The 14,465-nt window shown below is 42.6% G+C and overlaps 1 protein-coding gene across 1 annotated transcript in view; it reads right to left on the bottom strand.

Moving 5' to 3' along the window:
- Positions 1 to 689: 689 nt before the first annotated feature.
- NREP (neuronal regeneration related protein) overlaps positions 690 to 14,465 on the bottom strand; it is a 28,960-nt gene continuing 15,184 nt past the window's right edge. Inside the window, exons 3-4 of the mRNA XM_023512727.1 lie at positions 7,017 to 7,094; positions 690 to 2,416 (exon numbers count right to left, since the gene is read on the bottom strand). Coding sequence (XP_023368495.1) covers positions 2,291 to 2,416; positions 7,017 to 7,094 — 204 coding nt within the window. The 3' untranslated portion in view covers positions 690 to 2,290. The remainder of the gene's footprint in view (positions 2,417 to 7,016; positions 7,095 to 14,465) is intronic.

Raw genomic sequence — 14,465 nt, 5'->3', positions numbered from 1 at the left:
ACCCAACCAACCAAATAAGCAAGTTGGGCATACGTCAAATTAAAGTTTCACTCCCGTTAAGGATGAAGAGATAGCAGCAGGCATTTCTTACATATAGGAAGACCGTGAATCCCCTGAATTGCCAGGCTTCGGGGTCACACGAGACTCCAAAAGGCTCTAGTGATCATCATCTTGTCATGTGGTCGGTTCCAGGTTGTTGGGTACATTATGTCTCAATGACTTAGAGTTCTATCTCAAATCTTTATCCTCTTTTAAGTTCAAGCCTTTGTCTGAGTAAAGTGCAAATACTCCATAAAGATGTGAGTCAGGTCTCTTTTGCTGTGAACGAAGGATACCACAGAATGGGTCTTAATGGCAAGGAGTGAGAAAGAGTAAGTTTTGAGGTGTGTGGGAATGCCTTGAAGGGGCCGGGAGGGGGGAGTGCAGAAATAAAAGGATTTTGGTCTAATTCTTCTTTGTGTCCAGAGGCAGCTCTGCAAATACCATCTTAATGAGCCACTGCCCAGCCCCTAATCTCATAAAACCCTCAGAAGGGAAAATGCATGAAAGGCAGGGCAGAGTCTATCTCTTTTGATATTTGCTGTTGGGTTTCCCGGCCTGACTTTTGGGGCGCTGGGAACACATGAATTAGCATGAACCACGGAAGGCATTCAAAAGCAGGCTTCTGCAATGATGAGCCGATCAGACAGTTACTTTACAGCTTGCATATTTATTGAACAAATACTACTAAAATAGCTAAAATACATTGGGTACTTGTCATGAGTGCATCAGTAAAGACCACATTGTTACAAAAGCCTGCGTTTCAGCAGTGCACAACTGCAACTCTACATAAATGCCACAGATGCAGAATACTGTTTCTTGCTCTATTTACACGGCTGATATACCTATTCTAACGGAGGAGTGGGGGGGACGCACAAGAAAGTCAGGCCCACGGGAGCGCGGGAAGAGAAGGCAGAAGAGCAGCGCATGCGTGTGGGTGTGTAACAGTCAGAAGCAGAACAGTTCAGAACAAGGCCTGCCCTGTCAAAGGAAGAGCTAAGAGACAGTTATATAAAAATTAAGGTGGGCTTTCAGACTGGCTAACACAACAACATTCCGTGAGTAGATGAGATTTTATTTTTGTTTATCCACTTCATTGGGAGCAAGGACAAAAATGTAAACTCTACCCCTTGTTTATCAAACCACCAAAAAGAGCGCTCTGCCTTTTAAAAGAAAAAAATGTATAAAGTCATCTTTTCCAACTTAATTTCTTTTTAAGATATAATTTTCATATTCCTACTTAAATGTCACTGTTTTGGAATTTTTTCTGAGGGCGTGTGAAAAAATGAGCTTGCCCCTTTTTCCCCCCCAAATATCCTTTCAAACAAAAAGAATCCAAGGAGACACCTCAAAATGCCTGTAAAATTATTGCTTTTCTTTCTCTAAGTCAGGCAGGCGAGGCTACTACGTAAAGGAACAGGATTGGTTAGGTGGATTACAGTTTTGTGATTGCTCCCGCGACTGCATGCCTGGGGGCGCCAGCCAAGGAGACGACAGCCTCTCACACTCTCTGGTCGGTTCACGCAGCCTACAGCACTGAGGAAGAAAGCCACACTGAAGACACGAGGAGGACAAGTCAGTCCAGTCTAGAGAACGACATTCAGGGAAACAGAGTACCAACACCTTCTTAGAACATGGAAATAAAAAATAACTCCATCAGAGCTACCTCGCCAAGGAGCATGTTGAAAGTCCAAAATAGCACCATTCATCAGTGTCTCAGGTCCTGTGGCAGCATCGCGGTCACTTACCACAAGGAAACAATGAGTTTCAAACTACTTCTATACATCAAAAGAGTACATGGATAAAATAGAGAGATATACAGACAATCGATGAACATAAACTACTAGGCTTGTTACATCTAAATGAAAAAAAAAAAAATGGGGACTCTCAGCCTCTGCCAGAAGCAGTCGGGAGCTGTGTGAGGGAGGCGGAGTGGACCGGTTGTGTGAGCACGGTGGGAGTTTGAGTTGTGGAAGACATTGTCGTAGCGAACCAGGCCTGAGGGCCCACCTGTAAGGGTTGTAAACGTGGATTCACAGTGTGAAATTCTGAGCATTTTCACTTGAGTCAGGATGATTAAAAACTGGTTTGATGATAGCTATTTGTCCACTGTAAATTCTCTAAAGCAAGGCTCAGAGTCCCATAGTTTCTTCTTATACTTGATGATTTACACAGAAAAAAATCCCATATATGATACCATGACCTCATCAATACCCATACACCATATGTAATACAAATGGAGGTGTTACGATTAAAAAAAGTGGAGGTAACTGATTCTCGGGGAGCGGAGTTCATTGCCACCCGGTGGAGTCGGGGAGGCCGCAGCCATCTCATCGTCTTTCTTGCGGTTCACTTCTTTGGGGACGGGAAGTCTTCCCTGCAAGGCAGGTGGACCGACACACAGACACATGACAGAAACACAGACACACAAAAGACAAGTTCAGTCGTGCTTCTGAAACCAGATTTCTTAAATTTTGCATCTTCCACCCACTTTTTACCCTTGGACTCCTGCTGTTTTGCAACCAGAGTTGACACATTTAACACAGTCCACCTGAATGTAAATATTAGGTCTGTGGGGGCACGAATTAACCCAAGCTGCCTCTGCTTCAGTAGAATCAAGTGCTTCTCGACCCAGTGGTGCTGGCTGTGGGGGAGGTGGCATTCCCCAGAGTCAGGTTTCTGGACACAGTTTCTCGTATCAGATAGGGCCCAAGACCAGATGTGCTTATAAGGTGCGCTTGTTTTATAATAAGAGGTGCTTATTATAAAAAATAATTCAGGGGGTGTGATGGAGGGGATTAGTAGTCTGTTTTGTAATATAATAAAAATACTTAAAAGTGTATCACGACTTTCCTACATCTTATCTATGTATGGCTTTATTCTACAAGCACCTGGCACATTCCACATGGGCCCTAAGGTCAGAATCACAAGAGGGTGCCACAGATGGGAGTGTCTGGGAGGGACGTCCGGTGAGGCCCTGGACCGTGGTTGCAAGGGGCCAGAAGAGAGTGGGAGTCAGCTGGGCTGGACTGACTGGGGCTATTCTCTCTCCTCACAATCCTGATGGGGGACTTTTGTGTTTCTGACTAGAACAATTCAACCTCAGGTAACCCTGGTCAGCCATGGTGCTACATCCACTGCCACACTGCCATGAGGGGTGGCAACAAAGGGGAGTGCTCCACCATAACCAGACAGCAAGAGCACAGGACAGTGACGCCCACCTGCCCTAAGGATGCAAATAAGAGTTAATTTACCACCAACACATATAATGCCCTGTTCAGATAGGAACCATTGGTTACTAGAGTTTTCTTAGGAAAAAAAAAATTATTCCTTGTGGTTTTAAAAAATTTTTTTTCTTTTTCTTGATCAGGTCATGTTCTAATGGGACCATTTAATTAGTCAGTTCTACTAGATGTGAATACTTGGCTGAAGGCAACAGTCTCACTTTGTGATCTGTAAGTTACCGTATTTGAACTTCTGTTTAGGAAGAGTTCAGAAGTCAAGAACTTCCAAACAACTTGAAACTGAATAAATATTTTTAACAGCCCATTCTGTTAAGTGCAATAGATAATTCAACTTTAAAAAGTCTTATCTTACTGTCCAGATTTTCCATATTAAACATCTAATGTGCCTAAATTTTGCATTTAAAAATCTTAGACTTTGAGAGCATACAACATTTTTAAGATGTATATAATAACTGCTCTTAGGTTGTGGTTTTACAAGTTGTTTTGGTATCATTAAATAGGAATATGACCAAAGGAGAAAATTAAATGGAAATGCAATTCATTATTTACACTCTTAAGGATCCAGATAAAATTTCCAAAAGCATGCTATCGAGTGTTCATTGCAGTTGTGAAAATAATTTCAATCTTGGAATTTTGGTACACAATCCCAAGATTTAAAAAAAAAATCCACTATAATCCTGATGTCTTTAAAATAATGTTGTCACCTCCCCATCCTCTCTACCTCTCCAATCAACCAGCTGGCATGGTACAGGATAGGACACACTTAGGTTGTACCAATGAAGAGATCGATAGATTCTAATTGTCACAGGCCAGGAAGGAAGGGAAATCAAAAGTCCATAAACAATTCCTCTTTACCCTGCTGGCCTTACAATTCTTCAGTGCAGACATCCTCTGTTCAGGGGGAACACACAGAACATTGGTCTGTCTTCCTCTATAGATCTCAATTTCTCTAATCTTTTACCTCCCTAAAAAATATACAACAAAACAAAATGAAGAGCTGGGGATTCAGGAAAAGGTACTTCCAAGAAAAAAAAAAGTGAAGGAGATTACCTGAGATTTGAATTTAGCATTTTTATTATTTTAACATTTTTATTATTTTTTCTCTCTTTTGAGGACCCCAAACAGTCACAAATGTCTTCATTCATTATTCATGCTCTGAGTGCCTACTATGGCTTGAGCACTTTATTAGATTTTAAGCCTACGGAGATTAAAACAGAAAGAAAAACAGTCCCTGACTATTCTTCCCCTCAATAACCTATAGTACAGGAGACACCCAGTAACTGGACTCTGGCAAGGCCAAGGCAGCAGGTCCCACAGAGAGGTTCACCACCATAGCACACTGAGCCCCAGAACCCACCCAGGGAGCTCCTGGGAAGACGGAGTTCTCTGCATCCTCCCCTTGGAGCCCTGGATTTACCAGGTTTCAATCCTTCCCCCATAACTGGCTCTCTGCTTTTTGAGTGTAAAGAATGGTTTTCTGCCCCCTACTTAAGGAACTTCAGGCTTCTGTAACAAGGGAGGAGCTATTTGGAAGAAAGGATACAATGGCATATTATTTCACCAGAAGTCAGACTTTATATGAATTCAGGCAAATACTCCATGCATGGAGGAAACAGTTCCTCCATCAGCCAGCACGTAATGATCTCTACAGGACTGACCGGCCTGAGTACTCCAGAAGGTTTGGGGGGTGGAGAAAAGATGTGTCCAGTGGCTCCCACACACTGGGTGTCCTAGGTGTCATTCCAGCAGACCCACCTGAGGGTTAGATGGCCATCCCTGCTGATGACCATCAGGAGATTAATTCCCAATTACTCAAAAATATGTTCTGAACCAAGTGCATCAAGATTATTTTTCTTACAATTATGCACCAATATGTTTTCCAGAAGGAAACTGATGGGGGAAAAAAGGCAAATAGAGTATACTTAAAATACTATTCTATATTTAGAGAGGGAAGAACTGAAAATAGCAGAAGGCCCAAATCCCATAAGACCCTGTGCCCACCCTTGCAGCATGCCCAGTGTGGGCAGAACTTAGCACCTGGCCCAGCTTCCTGAGAGTCAGGGAGGCACCACTGATCTCACTGAAGAGTTAGTCCTGCCCTTCTGGTTGATGTCAACAGTATCAAAGAGAGGACGTCTGGAAGCCTGAATGAGGCAAGAACTAACAAAAAGCCTATAGTGTACTTTGTTCCCGTCTCACCCTCAGCTGCCTCAGGGGAACTGTGCCCTGATCTGGCACAGCAAAGACTCTAAGCTTAAACCGCTGCTGGTGCAGGTTGGCAGCGGGGAGGTGGGGGCGTGGGTGCACTTTAGGGAAGGCCCTACTATTTCAGCTCTCGTCCACTCCGGCTCTCTCTGTAAGAGCAGTGCAAGTCTAGTTCCAGCAGGGCCAGACCATTTTGTTCACCTACTTTCCTGCCAATGATTTCAACCTTGACCTTCAGAAATTCTCTGAAAGATTAGAAGTGACTTGGATTGTTTTCTTTCAGTGCAAACTGCCAATTGACACAGCCTCTTCAACTTCTGCCTGTCAGTCTAAGACAGGGAACTGCTGAACCCATTCGGTGTAAATAAGACTTTCTTAAATGTTGAAATACCAGTGACAGCTGAGGAAGGCCTCGCTGGTGGTCAGTTACACTTATGAAACCTTCACACAGAAAACTGATTTTCAATAGACTCTTTTTTAATTTAATTTTTAAATAAATGGCATTTTGTGGGAGCACACCTTATTTTATTAACTGCCAAGTCAGTTGGTCATTGATCAAAAATATAATCATTCTGCTTGAGGTCAAAGGGATGTTTACCCTAACAGGTAACATCCAAAGGTATGTACAGTAAAACTTGGTAACTGTTTTTTTGTTTCAGAAATAATGCTAACATCTAAAATATAAATTTTACAAATTTTAAGGCAGAGAACTGTCCTACCTTAACATGTCAGAACTAAGAAACCATGATTATATAATTTTCCTTACACCTAAAAATTAGGAGAAAGAAATGTAATAGTTTTGTTATGTTTTTCTCATTTTGTTTCATGGTTAATCTTATCAGACATTCAGGCATTATAAGTAGACAAATATGTCATCATCTTACATCTTTAAGAGATCTTTTACCTTGACCATATTTGAGTTTGTCTAAACAGGATGGAACAAATTTAAAGCTTGTGAAGTGTACATCTGATAAACTGATTCTATGATTCTTAAATGAAAATTTGCTTTTGGCTTATTTATCAAGAAAGGAAGATAACGTAAACTTTAAAAGTCACAGGACTTTAAGATATACTTTTTCTTTCTTTTTTTTTTTTGAGACAGAGTCTTACTTGGTCACCCTTGGTAGAGTGCCGTGGCATCTTTAGCTTACAGCAACCTCAAACTCTTGGGCTCATGCAATCCTCTTGCCTCAGTCTTCCAAGTAGCTGGGACTATAGGTGCCACCACAATGTCTAGCTATTTTTAGAGATGGGGATCTCACTCTAGCTCAGGCTGGTCTCGAACTTGTGAGCTCAGGCAATCTACCCATCTCAGCCTTCCAGAATGTTGGGATTACAGGCGTGACCCACCATGCCTGGCCTTAAGATATGTTTTTTCTAAAAAATGTATGTAATTTTCAAGGTCATTATAGTATCAGATTAATGGATTATTATAGCCGCTCATAATGAATATTAAAATGAAAAATAACTGTTTTAATTGCTTCTAAATTGGAAATAGCGTTATGAAAATGTCAGCAAGGATCTTACCTGAGGAAGCCTTCCCTCCATTTCCTTGTTTGGAAATGGTTCCTGACTGACCCAGACAGAGAGTTCTGGGTAATAAACCTATAGAGACATAAAAGAATACATATTCAGATTAAGGACAGGATCTACTCTAACACCATGTGGCATCAGCTTAATGAACTCAATTCCCCTCACTGGCTACTTATTTCCCGATTGCCACTTAGAGCACTGGGGGCCCTTTATCTCTTGCAAACTGCCAAGTGTGCTTCTGCCTCTACAAACACTCCGGAGGGCTGGAGCTCCCTGTCTTCCCCGCCCAAGTTCAACAGAGCAGAGTTATCCATCAGTGTTCTCTTTACCAGGCATTGTAGCAGCTTAATGGCATGTGTGCTGAGTGCTCTAAGTCACCAGGAAGGCCTAATTTTCACAGCCACCTCTGATAGGTATCCTTGGTAAAGTCTACGTTTGGGTTGCGTTACCAATCTGTCAAACTGGGGTTATCCTGATCATTTATTATAAGGCTAAAGATTATCCACAAAGTAAAGGATAGAAGCAGCAGCCTCAATCCTCTCCACGTCCCTGTACCCACTGACAACACACTCTGCCCAGCTGCCTGAACAGCCAAGCATACAACAAGGGGTTGGGGGGGAGACGGGCCGCACTGCCATGAATGATTTGGAGAATACGAGCTCAGGAGCTGGGGTGGGAGGAGGTGGAGCGAGGGAGTGGAAATGAGTAACTCTTCTTTAAATATATAAGAGGTGATTAGCATAAGGTTGCTGACCAGCTGTTCCCCATCTCCAGTAAGATAGGATGGGAAAAGGACTTAAAAATTACAACTACGGATTTAGGTCAGCTATAAGGAAGAACTCAGCATAAGAACTGTTAAAATTACTAAAAGAATTTTCAAAGAAAAACTGTGAAACCGTCTTTAAAAAAATTTAGAAACAGAATCCACCAACCATCTGTCAGGGCTAATTCGCATTTGATGTAGTCCCACTGAAAGGGGCAGGATGAATATTAAGTAAGATTCCCTCTAGATCTGAGTCTCTAAATTCTGTATGTCAGCCTCACATTTAATAAACAACAATTAAGAGGCAACTCTCAATAGATCAACAGACAGACTTAGATGTCACCTTTGGTGTTGGGAGCCCTAGATGAGGCAGCCTAAACGTCTGGTATGCCCCAATCTAGCCCCTTGGTCCAGGGGCTGAGGCAGGAGCTGCGGATGGCTGTGCTCATTCCTTGGGATAATCCAACAGTAACTATTTTTGCTGTAGTGCATCCCAGCTTACAAAGCCATTTTTCACACACACTACCGACTTTATCCTGGTGATAAGCGTCCGTGTGGGTCTTATTACCACTACACGGATGAGGAAATGGAAACACAGAAAGGTCAACTGCCGTGCCCAAAGTCCCACGGTCAGTGTAGGGCAGGACTGGAACTCAAAGTCGGTTTCCAGATTCTACACTTCAGTCCTTTCCACTATGCTGCTGCCTGCCCTCGCACTAGCCCAGAATGAAAATCGCCTACCACCTCTCCCTCAAAATCACACCAGTCCCCAGCCACCACCCACGTTGGGTCTTAAATATTTGAAAGCTCATCCTGCAACAACTGGAACTCTCATCTCAGTTTGGACTGGGTCTGCTTTCTGAGCCATGCAGTTCCTCTGACCCCAGCCACCTTCCTCTTCCCCAGATTTCCCCTCCTCTCTCCACTCCTTCTGGAAGTATCCCACCACCTGCCTTGTTTGGGACAAGCAGCCATTCCCTGACATTTCCTTTAGCCAGGAATGGGGGAAGAAAATAAAATTACAATCTAAAAGACACAAGTTTCTTTTCAAGGGGTAAAACCAAGCCACAACACACAAAATCTCAGTTTGGGCTTAACTTTAGCCGATTCCAACTTAAGACCAACTGCAAGTTCACTTAATAGAAATGGATGTCAAATACTTAATTTCTACATTGCCATTTAAAAAGCATGTTTGAAGCACAACTTAAAACATTACAAATATTAGTAAGAAATCAGGGTCCACTGGAAACTAAAAACACTGATAAAATTCCATGTAAAAACTCAGTAGGCACAGGAAGCAACAAAAGCAACATCAAGTAAATGCTGTCACGGCCCCGTCCCTGTGCTGTGCTGGGATATTCCATTTTCATGACACTACTTTAGCTTTTAACTTCCAGGTTCAAGGCATGGATACTAACAATACCCAAGTCTAATTTGTCGGGGGAATTAGCTTGCCTCTCAGAATTATTACTCCTTTTCTAACAATTTGTTTTTCCAAGAACTCTCCTTTTGTTTAGAAAAGCAGCCTGTGATTTTGCCAAAGGACTTGGGAAGATGAGTATCTGGTAGCAAAACCTGTAACTAAGGAAAAATCCTCTTTTGTGTCATATTCGTTAAACTGATCAAGGGCATTTCTAAAGAGTCATGTTTTAGTATTTGAATCATCAACTAATCATTGTGTACTTTAAGAAAAATGAAATGTTAGGCTGTGACCGTAGCTCAGGGGGCAGAGCGCCGGCCACATACACCCAGGGTGGCAGGTTCGAACCAAACCCGGGCCTGCTGAACAACAACAGCAACTGCAACAACAACAACAATAGCCAGGCACTGTGGCAGGGGCCTGTAGTCCCAGATACTTGGGAGGCTAAGGTAAGGGAATTGCTTAAGCCCAAGAGTTGGAGGTTGCTGTGAGCTGTGATGCCATAGCACTCTATTGAGGGTGACAAAGTGAGACTCTATCTCAAAAAAAAAAGAAAGAAAAATGAAATGTTGCTTTGGCCCTGTGGTAAATTCTTCTAATCTCCTTCAGAGTCAGAACCTTAATCCACAGATGGGAGGGAAAGAGAAAGAGTCCGTTACATTCTGAAAACCTGCTCAGCAGGTATCTAAGAACTCAGTACGTCCATGGACGTAGTGTCTGAAGGGGATACTGAAACCCCTTTATTTTAAGCACTGCTGGTTTTGAGGAACAGTGGTTGATAATAGGAAATATATATTATTTTTGTACATTACAACCTCGTTCTTTCCTATACTGCTGGTATGTTGAGACTATAAAATGAAGGGCTTAAGAAAAAAGATCTACTGACAACTGGTATCCTTTCTTGGACGCAACTCAGGTCTGATCTTTTGGGTTCCACAAGATCCTTAGCCCTCCCTCTTCTCCGTGCTGGACATGGACAGTCACAAGCACCAATCATTAGCCTTTCTGTCAAAAGGTACCTCCTTTTGAATGTTCTGCATTGTCTCTGCACTTGTCTTCTGAAGATTTCCTAATCTCCTACCCAAGTTCTGTCCCTGTCAAGAAGGGACACAGTGTACTTTTCAACTTCAGATTCTTCCTCACGTCCATGCATTCACTCACCAAGACTACATGAGAGACACAATGTGCTGAACACTACGTGAGGTTCCAGGGAATTGCAAGAGAAATAGAACTCCCCCCTTCTAGAAGCTGAAGTCTGGGGGCTTGGGAGGGAATACAGCAGCGGTGATCAACCCACCAAAAGATAATTTTAAAAGTGTGATTTGTTCCCCTCAAAATTCATATGCTTCAGTCCTAACCCCCAATACCTCAGAAGATGACTGTATTTGCAGGCAGGGTCTTTATAGAGGTAACTATGTTAAAATGAGGATACCAGGGTGAGCCCTAACCCAAAGGGATGGGTGTCCTTCTAAGAAGAGATTCTGATACAGACACACACAGAGACTGTGTGAAGACGCAGGGGACGACAGCTGTCTCTACTGGCCCAGGAGGGAGGCCTCGGAAGAAACTGATGCTGCTGGCATCCTCATCTCAGCCTCCAGAAAGCGAGGAAACAAGTTTCTGTATAAGCCGTCCGGTGTATGGCACCTTGTTACGGAAGCCCTAGCAAACTAACGCAGTGTGGCTTTAAGTGAAAGAAGACAAAAGACAGACAGGTTATGTGGAAGGTAATGGCTGCCGGAACACACATCAACAGGCTGAAGAGCAAAACCAACACCCAGCGTGACGTCCAGCGGTGCTGGCAACAGAAGACATGGCAGACGAGATAAGCAGATCTGGGAGGGCAGCTGAGGGTGGTCACATACAAGCCAAAGATGACAGAGGGTGAGGGATAAGGCTGTTACGAGTCCCCATGGGCAAGGGCCTTGGCGACCAGGTCTGCAGCTCCTGGCAGCCACCATGGTACCAAGACCAAGGTGACCCCAGAGTTTCTGTGCCTTGGGTTTGCTAACTAGCTCAGAATAACAGGAACTGACAATGACCCTGTGACCGAGGGGTTTGGTGTGATAACATGAGAGTCAGAGAGCTGGTGAGCTGATCTTTCTGGAATCCATCTGGGCTTGCTGGGCTGGGAGCTGCTCAGTCTTCTTGGTACTCGATGGACATGTGGCTTTTACTGGGTTCCATTCATTCTTCTGAATTCAAGTTTGTGTTTCTCATGAAGATGAATTAAATTAACTTTCTTTTTTACACTTTGCCATGTTCTCTCTCTTTTCCTGTAGTTGGTGGCTTGTATCTTGAAAATTTAAGTGTTCCAGGTAACACACATTGAAATACCTCAAAATTGCTGTTTTATTAAATAAGTAAACCCAAAGTTTATGTCATCTTCATAACAGAAATGTTTCTTCTTTCAAAATGTCTTCCATATATAAAATAAACAGTTGTTTGTTCTTGCATAAACAGAATCCTCAAAACCCTCTAGAATACTATTCTTCCAGAAGTCACTTAGGGAATGAGAGAAATAAGATGTACCCTGAATACTTAAGAAATTATGAATGTTTGTGGTAGATGTAGTGGAAAGGAAAATTTTGGTATTTTAATTTTGGATTCTACGCAAAGGTTCTGCTTGAATTTTGAGAAAGTTTGAGGATTTATACCTGTCACTGAGAATACTGGTTAATGCATCTTTTTCTACAATGCTACATTTATCTCAGTGATGACTAAGTTTAAAAACAAACACTATAAAGAATCACATTGGTTGGGCGGCACCTGTGGCTCAAAGGAGTAGGGCACTGGCCCCATATACCGTAGGTGGTGGGTTCAAACCCAGCCCCAGCCAAAAACTGTAAAAAAAAAAAAAGAGAGAGAGAGAATCATACTGGTTTAAATATAGTGGTCATGATTGATAAGCATTTAGATATTCACGAGCGACTTTTAGGTAAAACCAACTTCATGCTTTCAAGTATGTTAAATGTATTTAAATGCACTGCATATTTTTAAATGATTAATGGTGACTATGTACTATTTCTTACTGATTCTTTTACTTAAGTTTCAATAGTCTATCACAGAATACAAGCTGAGAATAAAATATTCCAATTTCCTTCTTTCCTTCCTTTCTTCCCTTCTTTATTCTCTAGACAATGCGTCATAAAAAAAACTTTATTTTTTTACATCTATAAGGCAATTAGCTTGCCAATAATTATTACTTGGTATAAACTATTAAGAACAGCTGACAATTAGGGCTCCAAATTAGAAAAAAAAATGTGGTGAAAATCGGAGACCAGTCCTCCCGGGTCCTAAATAACATGCAAACTAAATTATTGGTTAAAATCTTTTTTTAAACTTCTTTCAAGCTTTTCATTTCAAACTTGCTATTTATTTTCCAGTAGAGTGGCTCACACACAGAATCAATGTTAAAGCTGACATGTTTCCTATAACTTCTACTACATTTTACATGTGAAATTTGAGTTACCATCTATTTATTAACTTCATATTGTCCTTTGTTCATTTATTGTCTTTATCAATTATTTCTTAAGGGTATGATCCTTAATGGCAGGGTAGTATCTTATTCAGAGCCTAAGTATACCACATACAAAAATGTTACTTGATTAGTTAACAAACCTTTTTAGAAATCTGCCAAAAAATATGTTTCATGGCTTGGCTGTTCATAATCACAATGTAATATTGTTCTTTATCCTTGATGGAGCTGTATGTTTAAAGAATGCATGCATGGTCCTTTTATGACTTAACAAGGAGGATGCCCACTCCCTGCGATGGGGAAAGCAGACCAGGGCAGCAGGGATCCAAGAGGCATGATTGACTCTTTGAGCAGCAAAGGCACATGCTCCATAATCTCCTGCCAATATAATGGTGCCTATCTGAATGTGTGTGTACATGTTCTATTCTGCCTAATTGTCCAGGAGGCTGTGAAACCTTGTACTGTAATTCAAGGGGAATTTATGTGCGTATCCATGCACTTTGATGTAGCTCCTATTAAGAAGCCACTCTGCTCCCAGATGTTACTGATCATGGGAGAGGGCAGAATGTAAACTGATACCATAAATGAGCTACAAGGATCATTTTCTCTGAGCAGCATTACATCAAAGATTAGACGGTGCCAAAAGACGAGACACTGCTCTCTCCAGAGCCCTGGTCTCAGACCCTCTGCACGCCAGCTGGAGAGAGGAAGCACACGGTGGGGAAACACACTGTCTCGGGAAGTCAAGCCATCAGCACGCAGAGGCAGCCCTGCACTCAGACGCTGTGCACAACCTCTGCACAGTTTGGAAAACAGAATCAAAGTGTTAGAGCCTAGGCTGGCAACCGTCCTGGCTTGGGAACTAAATGAAACATGCATCACTGACCTAATTTAAACACACACACACACACTCTGGAGCTGGCTGTGGTAACAATGAGTAATTACAGGGAAAGGATTATGAACACTTGACTAGGGCGCTCTACAGCCAGAAATGCCAGCCTGCTAGCAAGGAAAGCATGGCACGCTGGGCTCTGCTGGATGAGAATACCTGCTGAGACGAGTTTCTGTGGCCCAACAAGTCCTTACTACGTAGAAACAGGGGTTGGGGGAGCAACTGTTCCCATCCTGGAGATAAAGATCCAGTTAAACTCTCCGGCCTTAGCCTTGCTCAGGTGCGCGGGCGCGTGTTCTCATCACGGCACAGAGAACACTCACGTTCTCTGACATGATGCAGCTGATGTCACTGTCCAGTGGGCCACGTCAGGCAAGCAAAAGATTTCCAATTCTTTGCTTTGTAAGTCGGGGTGCTGGAAATGAGCAGAGGAGCCTTGAATAGTGGAATCCCCTACATTCCCGCCACTCGTTGTGAAGCCATCTTGAGAGGCCGCCCAGGAGCATGTGGGAAACTGACAGCTGTGGAATTTTATTTCTAGACTTCAACTAGGCAGAGCAAGGAAGAGGAAACCTCCTCGCTGGCAACAAAACGAAAAGTGTTTACATGTGAAATTAACCGTCAGCACAAAGCGCTTTCACAGTCATTCTGCTCCACAATGGAATACTCTGCTTGCTGGGCTGCTGAGTCCTTCAAAACTTGATTTCTAAGAATAATAGCAAAGACTTTCAAGAGGAGTGAACAAATCAAGGCAGGAGAAAGCCACAAAAGGTTAAGAATATTATCTGACTTTTCTTTTTCACCACTACTTAAAACCACTCATTAGGAGAGTTTCGGGGCTTTGAGGGTGCCTCTGCGGGCTAACTGAGCGTAGTGAGCTCGAAGTACAG

Source organism: Otolemur garnettii, unplaced genomic scaffold, assembly GCF_000181295.1.
Source record: "Otolemur garnettii isolate 467f Iridium unplaced genomic scaffold, OtoGar3 scaffold00030, whole genome shotgun sequence".
In the NCBI taxonomy this organism is placed as follows: Eukaryota; Metazoa; Chordata; class Mammalia; order Primates; family Galagidae; genus Otolemur; species Otolemur garnettii.
Note: the sequence above shows the minus strand (reverse complement) of the source record. Positions and strands in the feature narration are given on the sequence as shown.